This window comes from Embiotoca jacksoni, unplaced genomic scaffold, assembly GCF_022577435.1.
Source record: "Embiotoca jacksoni isolate LCO1_2020_lvr unplaced genomic scaffold, fEmbJac1.0.p SCAF_83, whole genome shotgun sequence".
Taxonomy (NCBI): domain Eukaryota; kingdom Metazoa; phylum Chordata; class Actinopteri; family Embiotocidae; genus Embiotoca; species Embiotoca jacksoni.
The window spans coordinates 506,658-519,778 of NW_027185440.1; the positions used below are offsets into that span (position 1 = coordinate 506,658).

At 41.4% G+C, this 13,121-nt stretch overlaps 1 protein-coding gene across 1 annotated transcript in view; it reads right to left on the reverse strand.

Moving 5' to 3' along the window:
- Positions 1–624: 624 nt before the first annotated feature.
- hs2st1a (heparan sulfate 2-O-sulfotransferase 1a) overlaps positions 625–13,121 on the reverse strand; it is a 28,063-nt gene continuing 15,566 nt past the window's right edge. The window contains exons 3-8 of the mRNA XM_069139505.1: positions 10,624–10,874; positions 10,450–10,535; positions 10,090–10,228; positions 8,403–8,500; positions 6,894–7,051; positions 625–4,700 (exon numbers count right to left, since the gene is read on the reverse strand). Of these exons, the coding sequence (XP_068995606.1) occupies positions 4,477–4,700; positions 6,894–7,051; positions 8,403–8,500; positions 10,090–10,228; positions 10,450–10,535; positions 10,624–10,874 (956 nt within the window). The 3' untranslated portion in view covers positions 625–4,476. The remainder of the gene's footprint in view (positions 4,701–6,893; positions 7,052–8,402; positions 8,501–10,089; positions 10,229–10,449; positions 10,536–10,623; positions 10,875–13,121) is intronic.

A 13,121-nucleotide genomic window follows, 5' to 3' on the forward strand; every position in this document is an offset into this window, starting at 1 on the left:
TTAAAGTGACATGTTGTTTACTTACATATATTATAAAATGTTGATAATATTTTCGCTTGTTATTTACATTTTTATTGAGCTGTTTTGTTAAAGAGATATTAAAACAAATAAACAGTTAGAAAAGCAAGTTATAAGCAAGAACCAAAACCTATAGATGAAACAAAATTCCAGCATCATCTCTGCAGTGGACCATGTTGCAAACCACATCTTTTTACTTTCCCTCTTGAGTAAAGGTCAACTTCTTTCACACTCTGTGTCCTAAAGTTGTTGACCTTCACTTCACTGTTCTGAGCTGTCTGCAAGCCCAGCATCATCCGGGTCACTCTCACAATTTGACAAAAGCTCCTCCAGAACCATAGAAGACATCACAAAGCTGTTTTAAGGCTAATATTACACCCTAGACCATGAGGTTAGCTAATTTCAAATACCTTATTTATAGTTGATAAGGTGAATATTTAATGAGGCATCATATTTAATACGCTGATCACATATTTTGTATCAGTATTCAGTACAGTTCAACTATAAAATAAATGTAGTAGGACACAACAGAAATACTTTAGGAAAGTACCTCTAAACTGCACTGTAGCCACTTGGAAGAAGATGTCAACAACTACACATGGATAATGAAACTGTAAGAGAGTATAACTTTAATCAGAAGGGTTTTGCAGATACTGTACAAACGTGCTGACAACCAGAGCTGCAGAGCAAACAGGAGCTGGCATGAGAAAAAAAAGAGTCCAGGTTTACTTTGGAGCTGCTAAGCCAGATAGATCAAGAGGAGCTGCTGTGAAGAAACCACAGGACAAACACTTCACTCTTCTCCACCAGGACCAGTGCATGACATGTCATACATCAGTGAGAAGACTCACTGCTGCATTACATAACCCACAGGGACACAGTCATCGCCAGCCATATGTCTCAGAGACTGGGCGCTCTCTGTGCTTATGGCGCAGTGTCTCAAATATTTATTGGTGCGGACAACAACGCTGGTTTTGTCGGTCATAAACTGGGCATTGTCCGCAGAATAAAAATGACAGAGGCCTCGTTGGGTAGACTTGTGAAACATGTGTTCCTGTTTAAATCCCTGGGAAGGTCCAGCCTTTCTGTCTGTCTCCACGGTGACATTCTGCAGAGGACAGGTGCTTCAGACAGGACGTGACTGTTTTTGTCTTTCATATATGGATCAACGGGCTCTCAGTAATATCCACAACCGATACTGCACAGGTTCATGGCTTGGTATGGAGGCAATAAAGCTCTTTCTATACTGGAAGGTTAATTTATACTTATTGATATCTGCACTATCAGGCACTTATTGTGAGTCTGTTATTCCAGCTCTGTTTTTAGTCGAACGTACAATATTGATCTGTGGGCATTTTATAGCAGACGATAAACACAGGGATTATTACTCAGATTAATGGGGTGAAAACTACCTACTTTGTTAGATATTGTTCAGGCAAGGTTAAAAAAAAAAAAGACTGACAAATCAAATATATAATTTTCTTTTTCCATTTTTTTTAGGTTAAAGTTGCAGTTTAGAGACAATCTGGCGGTTTGAAGGTGTAACACCCTGACACAAAATCCCATAACACCTCACAACTGACTCGGTGTGAAAATCTCATGTGACGCACCTCCCACTATAGTCCCATGCCTGTTTTGGAGGGCATTTGGCTGACATGGGAGGGTCAGCAGCTAATGCAGTTCACCTCAGCCTTCCAAACTATTGAAACTGAGCCATGTGTTCACTCGGTCTCTCTCCTCCATCCAGCTGGCACCAATTTTTTTTCTATGTTTGCACCTTCAAAACTCCACAGCACGTACAGTAGGACACACATTCACTTGATATTGCTGATGTTCACACTGCAGTGTGAGTTTGTATTAGTTTATTTCTAATAAATATACTTTTATCTAAGTATAAGGTCTTGTGTTGACCCCCAAATTGTCACTTTCTTTTAGCCAATTCATGAAAAATGGCTTTTTTTTTTTTAAAAAAAAATTTGTTTGTGACACTATGTGCTATTTTGGGTCATGCTTTCTCAACTATTTTTGTCATGCACCCAAGAAGCTGAAAAAAGACCCTGCCCTATGTCCCTTTGTAAACAGGTTTATTTTGAAACCTGTATAAACAATATTGGGGATGCAACTGATTTAAAAAAACAAAAAAAAACAGGAGGGTGAGGGAGAGACTGTAACTGGAGAACAATCTGAGATTAATGGGGATGAATCCAATAGCTGATAGCTGTCCAGGGATTATCGGAGCTGAGAGCGGGGATGAGTAGCATCACCGGCTCATATAAACTTTCACTGGGCTCTGTTGACTCCTCTCATATTACTATGTGCATGCAGAGCCCTCCATTTATGACATCCAGCTAGAGAACCAGTAGTTACAGTACAACAGAAGAAGACACTGGATGTAAGGTACGCATCACGAGTGCATATAACATGTTGCAAAAATATAAAAAGCTGTATGGCACACAAACTTATTTATCTCAGTGCAATCACTATTATGTACTGAAGAAAATACTGCATTGAAATGATGTGAAGATGATAAACACACACGCAGCCAGAGGCAGGATGGACCTGGCAGCTCTTTATCTCCCTCTGCAGGATGCTGGTCCTGAAATAAACCGGTTTATTTGCACCTTCATCTGTTTCCTCCTCAAAAACTTCGTTCCACTGTAACAAGTGATAAAGATGATACAGGAACATTTGTCTAAAATGTAAAAAAAACAAAAGCACACACACATCTCTGGTATTCTTTTTTTTTAAATCTTCTGTATATTGTTTGTCAATCAAAAGATGAAAACAGACACGACAGCCATGTTGTCTTTATGTTTCATCGGACACAGCTGCAACCCGAGAAGAGCTGTAGAGAAGGCACACAACAACTGAGCGGTAAACTACAGCACGTCCTCACATGAAAACCTGGTGTCACCCGGATATTTAAATACTGACCGACTAACAATCCAGTGCAGTTTATCCAGGTGAAGCAGTGCTCACAATACTTCTTACTATGACAGATGAATCAGTTGACGGGGGAACAGCATTTTCTCCTTTTCCTTCTTCGTGGATATAAAAACTTTATGTGGCAAATAGAAGGCCATTAAAACCCAAAATAAACCCCCAACACCATGAGAAGACTGATCCCACTCTCTCATCAGTCTGTTCTTTACTGTACAATGCTGCAGCTGGTTATCTCGGGTAAGCATAAAAACTGGAAACAAAGAGGAAACCGTTAGCCCGCCTTTCACAGGTATCAAAAGCTGCCAATCAACACCTCCAAAGCTCCATAATTAACATGTAATTTTTCACATAAAAACAGGTTTGTGGTTTTACAGGAAGTTATGTTACAGAGGCAGACAGACTCCGATTTTTCTTGTTTCCAGTCTTTGTGCTCAGCTGAGCTCAACATTTCCTCGCCGTGGCCTTTTATTTACTTCAACAGGCTGATCGGAGAGCAGCATCGACCTCCTCATCAAACTGTCAGCGAGAAAGCAAATAAACATACTTCAGACAAATCCTTGAAACAGCAGAGAAAAGTATTAGTGAGCACCCTTGATTAAATGGTTCAACAGTGAAAAGAAAATGAAAAAAAAAAAAAAAAAAAAAATGCAGTTCAATGTGAAATGAAAGAGCAGAAAGAAATTTACAAACTGATAACACATCCAGACTGTTGTTTCCAACCTGCAATGAAATGGATATTTACAGAAGCAGCATCTTCACCTTCATCTGCACTTGAATAATATATCGTGTAAAAGCTTCCTTCCTTGCTCGAGAAAAGCCTCATTTACAAGAGTCACACATCAAGTAGAGTATAAAACGCACTTGCCTCAGTAAATAGTCTATGATCACAGGATTTTATTGAATAAAAACCTCAAATGTTCTCATTCAAGTCCGATAATACAGCAAAGTTTCTTACAGTTAAAGTCTCTTTAAGTTAGTAGTAGTGGTGAGGAGGCATGGGGATGTCGTTTCACCATGAAAAATGTCTGTATATACAATAGACAACCATAGCAAAGAGATAAAATACAACCAAACACAACCAAACAGTACAGAGCCAATGAAAATGTTTCTGGATAGAAGAACAGTGGAGTCAATCAGGAGTCGAGGTCTGATCGACTGTTGGCCGGGTCGTCTCCGGACACGTGCCGGCAGGGGGCCCTCAGCACGGGCGACCTTTGGCATGGAAGTGAAAGAGGGTGGAGGAGCTGCTGGGAGCACGACCTGCTGACGAAACATGAGCTCCTCGTCCAGATGGCTGGCACAGACGTGAGCAACAACTGTCACCATTCCTGCATCAGAGCCGGACTGTTTCGCAGCTTCGCATCATGTTATCGATCACAGAACGAGGCACGCAGTCAGCAGTGGTGCCCGAGTCTCATATCACTTCCTTCTCTTTTGTCTCAGACTGCGCAGCTGAGCGTGTCCCAAATGTTCCCTTCGTCTCCGAAACTCTCCAAACTCTCCTATGAACACGCTTTAGTTTTTGGGGTATATTTTTTCGTAAAAGAAATTTTGAGCCAGCAGGTATAGCTCCCCGTCCTTTTCTCTGACAGCATGTGCCCTGACGAACTGGAACTGCTCCAGTGCAAACTCATAGAACTCGTTCTCCATCTTCCAGATGACCGACTGCTGCAGCTTGGCGATCGACTCCTTTGTGGGCGGCTTCTTCTCGCTGGTCTTCCTTAGGTGGGATTTCTTTCCTACATAGAAAGAAGAGAGGAATAAAGGCATCAGAGGACATGAACTCAATATTTCATCATTTAAATACACACATGGCCTATGATGTTTCACATTAATGTAGGCGTAATTACAATCTTATTTTGGGGTACTTTTTAAAAAAAAAATTGTAGAATTGATTGGAGCAGATCTCTTTTTTTGAAAGTCTGTTGGCAGTATTCATGGAAACAATCTGTCACCATTAAACCTTTCACAATATGAGCCCTCAAGAGTAAAACATGGTAATTGTGAGCTTTTCTGATACAAACTGCAGGACCAACAGCATGTGCCCGTTGTTGTTACTCCTAGAAAAACAGGATTCTGTCTTTTCTGCTCTCATTAAATGTTTAAATTTAAATGTGTCACTGTTTTAAATCATTATCACATTATATATAAAATAGGCAGTGTTTCAGACATAAAGTCATATCTGTGTAGCCTGGGTCTGCTAGACTGCTGAGTTTGGATTCATATGGTGGCCAATGCTGATCGGTTAAAAGCTGCTACAGGAGCTTCAAATGAAGCCGAGGTCTACGCTCACTTGGATGAAATGACTGGAAACGATATCCTAAGGAGGGTGGCCTGACTCGTAACATTAAAAAAAAAAAAAAAAAAAAAAAAAAAAAAAAAAAGCCACAGATTAGCTTGCTATAGGTCTCACATTCTTAATGCATTTTTTGGAAATTAGCTTTTCTACTCAGAGTTAGATGAAAAGATCAACACCAAACTCATCTGTGTGGTAAATATAAAGCTTTAGCCAGATGCTAATTACCCTAAACTAGCACGAACAGTGAACAGTAGAGCCTGACTGATGCTAGATTTTTGGGGCCGATGCTGATACTGATATTAGAGTGAAAAAATATACGACATACCTGCCAAAAGGTGGATATCAAACACTGGTGACAAAGATGTAATCAAGGAAGGATATCTTACAGTTTACCAATAAACTTTATTGGGCAAAATGACATCAGTGAACTGATGAAATATAAATAGAACAATTTCTAAATTACCCCAAGAATCTTTTTCTGCACTATATTCTTTTAAAAGAAAGTTTTTATGTCAGACAACATTTACGCGGATACAATATATCTGTGATAGGCCAATATATATATATATATATATATATATATATATATATATATATATATATATCGGTCGCGCTCTTATAAACAGCCCCCAACCAGCACCTCTGAGGTCACTAAGTGATATCATGTTTGTTTACTCTGTACTAAAACCAAAAAGTGTAAAAATGTTGTTTTACAAAGAGCTATTTGCCATATTTTAGGCTGGATGCAGTAATTACATGAATTTTTGTCGTCACTATGTGGAGAAAAAAGGAAAACAAATTGAAATAATCAATCTGTAGTTCTTCAGTTTCAATAAATTAAGGGTGTCTCTAATGTAAATGGTCTGTACTTGATCACCTTTCGGTCTCAAAGCGCTTTAACATGGTTTTCCCATTCACCCACTAATGAGACAGATCACCATGCAAGGTGCTGCCATCAGGAGCACATTCACACACTGATGGTTCACCATAAGGTTCAGTGTCGTACTCAAGGACACTTAGGCATGTGGACAGGAGGAGCTGGGGATTGAACCACCGACCTTCTGATTAGTGTTCAACCCACTCTACCGTCTGAGCCACAGCCTCCCTAATGTCAGGAACCTGCCGACCAGGTTTTAACTGGAGAAGATTAGCTTTGCGTCTGAATACAAACATCTGCTTTTCCTGTATTTATGTTTCCAGTTAGGATAGAGACCCCGTCACTTCTGAATCACAGGCTCTGTTTGCAAGTCTATAAATAAATACCAGATTAACCTGAGTGCTGAAAATAATGAACATCATATTGAGTCATTGTACATTCACATCACTGTCAGACTGAATTCCTTTGTGCTCTCCATGATTCATTCTGGCTCCACTCATTGTAACTAATCTGTAACTACATCAGCGAGAGGCACGAGTTCATATTAATCACAGTTCAATTCTCAGAAGAGCAATTCAAAGTGATAGCATGCAGCCACACACACACGCGCATAAATAATGTTTAGTATTGCAATGTGAGTGAGCCATTAAATAATTGTAATCGTGATCGGAGAAACGTCAACATGGAGGAAATGTTGAAGTTTCAAGATGGAGGAAACCAGCAGATGTGTTTTTAAAGTGTTTAGCAGGTACGCACCTGTTTTGTAAAGCTCCGTGGCTCCTTTGAAGAAGCGTGGCAGTGCGGCCTCCAGCATCATGACAAAGTCCTCCAGCTCCTCTGTTACTCCGACCAGCATGTACTCATTCACCAGGTTGTATTTGGCCTGCTCCAGAGCCCACTGGCTGCCCACGTTCCTGCACAGAGATCAGGTTTTCTCTATTTAATATGAATATGTTTCTCTTTATTCTGCCTTAAGGAGAGGTGAGAGGAGGGTTGAGTAATGAGAGGCCTGACATGTAGGAGGAGAGCAAGATGGACAAGAGGGGAGCAGCAGAGGAGACATGAAAGGCACAAAGACAGAGACAGGAAGAATGATTAGGGAAGAAGTGAGTTGTGAGTCGAGTCCAGAGAGGGTTGAGACAACAGGAGGAGCAGAGGACAAAGCAGAAAGGTAGGAAGGAATTGGAAAGAAAAGTGGGTGTCGTCATGGTTGGGAAATAAATAATAAAGGAGGAAGTAGATTGTTTTAACCTATAAAGTAACTTTTTGGCAAGGCCTTGTTAAATTCAGCAATCTGGGACTGGCAGAAACATCACCTTTTTGTCTTCAGTATTTATTTTATGTTTCCATTACTGTAATAGACTGTGAGTGCACCTCAGCATGCTAAATCCAAGCCACTCGAAGAGGGTAGATGGTTAAAAGATGGAGGGCAGAGTCAAGGAGAGATTAAGGAGGGTGAGAGGGATGAGTGAGGGCAGGGAGTGATTGATAAAGATCACAATGCAGACAGAACGGATCAAGGCTGAGAGAGCTCTCAGAGACCTCGAGAAGAGAGTGGAGCAGAAGAGATAGAGGAGGACTACCAGGCTTAATGTGGTGCATTGTAAAATAAAACTGATACAGCACAGCTCATGAGCTGTTTGAAGAGCCTGAGGGAAGGAAAGGATAAGGTTGGTGATATTCTTTGTTTATCTTATTTCCAACAAATCCCATGAAAAGAAATAACAGCAATGACCTCCTGAGGAACTATACTAACTTATTTACCTTAACACAGGCTACAGAAATAAAGGTTTACCTCTAAAACGGGCTACATCATTTTTGTACAACTGCCAGGCTCGGTAGCTTTTAAGCTAATATTGCTGAAGCATAATAAACAACACATTTGTTGAGAACTATTTTCAGTCGTGGATTAGTACAACACTCAGTGTGCTCGTAAGTAATAAATGCCCCAAAATGGTGTGGGACCGACTCAAAATAAACTTAAGTGGCCATTTTACTGATGTGTTTGAATTGTTTGAACAACAATGGATCTCTGTGGAAGAAGCTGTCAGGCTGTTAGCAGGAGCACTTCGTTGTTCCCGTGTATCCTGTGAACATCCAAATGACCCGGCAAGAGAAAACAATACTGTATATATATATATATATATATATATATATATATATATATGCATAAATATCTGTACAAGAGCACAAGATATACAGTTGATGATTTCAAACTCAGCGTTTGTTTGCATGTGGTAAAGCAGCAGGTGGTTGAATACGCACCAACATTCAGAGTAGTGACCGCAGAAAAAGGGAATCTGGAGCCAGAGCTTCTCGGGAGCGCAGTCTGAGCCACCAGCTGATACACATTCATCAAAGGTCTGAAACACAACATATGGAAAGTATGAAGAAAATAGATCTGGGATTCAGGTCTGTATTTAAAACGTTTGGGGAAAAATACCCTCTTTGGGCCTGATTTACTAAGATCTCAAATAAAGGGGACTAAATTGAGTGTTTTTCCAAAAATGTGCACATTTATTTTGCCCCCGTTTTGCCGTTCTAACAGAACGACTGCAGAAGCAAAAGTAAATCTGATCCCATTGAAATGAATAAATATTAATATAACAAGAACAAAACGCTATATAGGAGATTATCAGCGAGGAAGTCAATGCGGTGGGAAAAACAAAAAGATCAACAGATGAAATTATGAGAAGATAGAAGAGACAAAATATTAGGTGAAAAAACAAAAATGGCTTATATTAAAACTTCGGTGAATAAAAGAGGAGGGACGGTGGATGAGATCCTCTAACAAACACCGGTCCACATCTTTCTGTGATGAGCAGGTAACCTGGTTTAATTCAGTGTCTTGCGAGTGCTCGGGAACCTTATGAAGCCTTTTGCCTACCTATGAGTTTTGCAGGACGTTGTATTCATTACCTGTGACGGCACACCTGACTAACGGGACTGGGCGGGATACCCCCGCGGCGATACGCTGGAATGACCCAGAGGAAGGACAATGCTGAGTCGGAAGAAGGTTTTTTTTTTTTTTTTTTAATTGCTGGTATTGTGTGGCTTCTCCTTGTTGTCGGCTGTCAATCACCATTCAGTTCATTAAATAACTTAGAAATGTCATCGCTGGACAAACAATATGTCTGAATATTTTCTACCTCTGACATGAACAATGTTTACACGGTTGTGAAAACATGTTCTCTACGCATTCTTTAGTTTCTCTGCGTCTCTTTCTCACCACAATAAGATTAATACGTTCCTTTCAGTTGTACTAAAATAGACACGCAATCACTTCTATTTCTACTTTCAGGTTTAGTTAATATCATTGTGGGTATAAATGTAAGTATTTGCATTTCCCCTCCCAATATTTTGCATGCTCAAGTAGAAATGCCCAATATTACATATGCAGACAACGCGTGTTAAATTGCACGTTTGAATGATGCAATCATCACTGCACGTCGTTAGTAGATCAGTTTGGACCTTGTTTTGCGGGTGGTGATAATTTTGCACGTGATTTTACACACGCAGATCTTTAGTAAATCAGACCCTTTGTGTTATTGTTCCTCCACTTTGGCTTATCAGGCAACAGGTCCGGGAAAACACAAACAGGGAATCCCGTCCTGAAAATGCTGTAACTTTGGATGATGTACTTGATTTCACTGCTGAAGCCTAAAAATAACTTCAGATGAACTTTTAAATACATTTTTGCACGTGTCCCTTTCATTTAAATCACAATAAGAGGGAATCTTTCAATAGACAGCATGAACAGAAACAATAATTAAAGTTTCACTATTTGTAATGTGAGCCTCACTGTTGGTTCAAGATCATTCAATTCAATCTAATTTACAGTCACACAAGAACACAGCAAAGAGACAAAAATCACAAAAAAACACAATAAGATTTCAGAAAATTGTGAACGTAAGCTTTAAATTGAAGAATGAGACTATTTGTGTTTGTTTACCTTCTTGTCTCCTTGTTTCCTGCGTCTCAAGCCGGGCCTGTAGTCGTCCCCGAAACGCAAAAAGTAATAATAGGACACAAGCCTTTCAATGGGGTCCCTGATCACATTTATGTAGATGGGCTTCCTCTTCACCCCAAACCTGAGGAGAATTACATCGGTCAGAGAACTCAAACTGTTTACAACTCAATTTAGAGACACAGTCAAACACATAAGGTTATTAATTTTGTCTTCATGCAATGTTACTCTTATACTTTCACATTAAGTGTAGTGCTTTGAATGACCACAAGGTGGAGTTAACTGATCAAAGCCACAGGAGGGTGGATGAACTGCCTTCATTATGTTATAGGAATATTTCCTTACTTAGTGAAGTCCAGGAAGGAGACGTGTCCGTGGTAGAAGGCCGGCTTCATTTCCCTCCATTCAGTCACGTTCTTTACAAACCGCACCTGAAAAAAAACAAAACCACTACTATTACTGAAAGGCTGTGCGTGATACAAAAAGTTAATCGGGGTCACAAATGAAACCTGGTCTGACCTGGTCCTGTATGGACATGACCGGGTTGTTCTTGGTGGTGTTGATGTGCAGCACGTGGTAGTGGTTCTTCCCGCACAGGTCGTAGGCGATGTTGGTGAAGGAGGTGCTGGCCGTCTTGGGCACGCGGTTGTAGATGATGACCACGCCATCTTCGCTGTCGGACAGCGCCGCCGCCGAGTCCCGTTCACGCAGGCCGTCCTGCGTGTGCCGCTGCTCGATCTCTCGGACCTCGTGTCTGGCGATGGCTCGTTCTGGAGGGGGACGACAGGACATTAGATACAGGCGAGTTCAGATAAGGATTAAGGTTGTTGTTTTTTTTTAGCTAGAGTTGAAGATAGTGTGGGAAAGTGAGCAGAAACACCGCTGTGTCCTTGAGCTGCTCCAAGTGTGGCTGTAATCAAATGGAACTTGACCTTTGACCCCCTGTGAAGCAGAACAGGTGTGAAGAAAACTTTTCCATCCAAAAGAAAGTGTAGATGGTCAAAAGTGGAAAATGAAAATGTTTTTTTTTCAGCAAAACCAGGCCCACATCCCTGGAGCTTTGTCTTTTCACTGCTTAATGTCTAACATGCTTCACAACTATAAAATACGCAGTTTAATCACTACACTTGACATAGATGCTATAATTGTAGATTTAAATTCAAATCTGATCCACTTATACCTCATAACATCGTCCTTGTAAGAGGCCACAGCGCCGTGTGAGAGACTCAACTGCAACTTCATTAAAAATGAATTTTCATTTCATTTGAACGCCGTCTCTGTCGAGAGCAGATAGTTAAAAACTCTTTTCCTGCTGCACACCGAGGATCAAGCATTATGTCAAACAGGAATATTAGTTAATCATTATGTGAAGAGCCTATTTCACGCTGCGGTACCATTTCTCTTGTTCGCTAATCAGATTCATTGATTATCAGTTCTCTACCTTTACTTCCAGCCTCCTTATTTAACTGCAGAGTGAATGTGCGAGTGTGTGCTCCCGTTTTAGATCCAATAAATGTACTTTTACCTTCCAAGATAGTGTGAAATGATTTGTCTAATCATATTTCTTGAGTATCACATATAAAGGAGTGTGAAAAGGCTCAGGGTGTGAGGTTGTCAGTTAAACTGTAAGGCTACAGTTATTTGTTCGCTAACTACACATTTACAGGGCATGTTAAATGAGGAGGGTGGAGGTTTGAGGGGGGCACCGCCACCTAAACGCCGCACGAAGCTGCAGAAAAGCCAGAACTCAGTGCCTCGTTGTGAATGGATCGAACACAAAGGAGGCCTGGCCTTTGTCGCCCTCTGGCTTCTCTTCATCTGAATTCGCCTCAGATTGACGGGTGTTGACAAAGCCTCAGAGTGCTCCGCAGGAAGGATGGAGAGAGAAGAAGGGCGTGTGTGTGTGTGTGTGTGTGTGCGTGTGTGTGTGCGTGCGTGCGTGTGCGTGTGCGGTAGGGGAGGCAACACAACGCCGGAGAACCTAATACCCGTGGGAGCTCTCGGAGGAGCCAGTGGGCTCCTAAAGCCGTGCCTGGCAACTGAGACAGTTACAGCCTGGACTGGCCCGGCCGGCTTTACAGGCTGGCATCTGGCACCGAGGGCCAATTAAGATATCGCCTGCGAGTCCACTGCCCTCTTTTTCGTCACACACACACACACACACACACACACACACACACACACACACACACACACACACACACACACACACACTGCCCCTTCTCTTACACCCTCCTGAGCAGCTGTTAATGTTCCACTCATCAGAGCTGGATCTGGTTACGGATGGAGTCACACCACTTCCACACGCCCGCAGCTGGTGCTCCGGGCCGAAGGCGTGGAGAACGTGCCAGGTGGCTATAACGGGTGAAGGCTGTCACCGCGCGGAACAACTGCGATGGAGACATTCATTCACGCATCCACTAAAAGCATGCGTTCGCCAACACCAACCGCAATAACAGTTTGCTATGTTGGTACGCCTCGGCTTAAATGTCCTTTATTTTTATGATTGAGTAACAGTGAAGGGAGATGGAGAACGGCAGGGACAGAAATAGAGCTGCCGTCCCGACCCGTGACAATACAGTCGTAAAATATCAGGTGCCTTTATTCTGATGTGTAGTGCCAGGTGTCTCAAGCACTCAGAGTCTGCTTTACACTGTTAAAGGCCCTGAAAACACTTTTTATCAGTCTGAGTGATGGAGTCCTATACGAAGTTAGACTGTCAAATATTTCTCTCTTTGAGGTCTTATCTGTGCTATTCTTACTGGTTTTATTTGGAAAAGGGGGATTATATTAACTTTAAAACGGCTCGAATCAGTATCTCTTCATTAACAATGGGTCAAATAACTACTCATTTTCAGCCAGCAGGCAGCTGTTTTCAGTCAAACAGTTTTACAAGCCCTGTACATTATTTGCCCACAACCAAACTGCAGAAGTAAGCGACTAGCCAGTGAACACAGCGGAGCATTTAACAGTGAAGAATGAAACCAAAACAGACCAAAAAGGGAGAGTGAATTAAG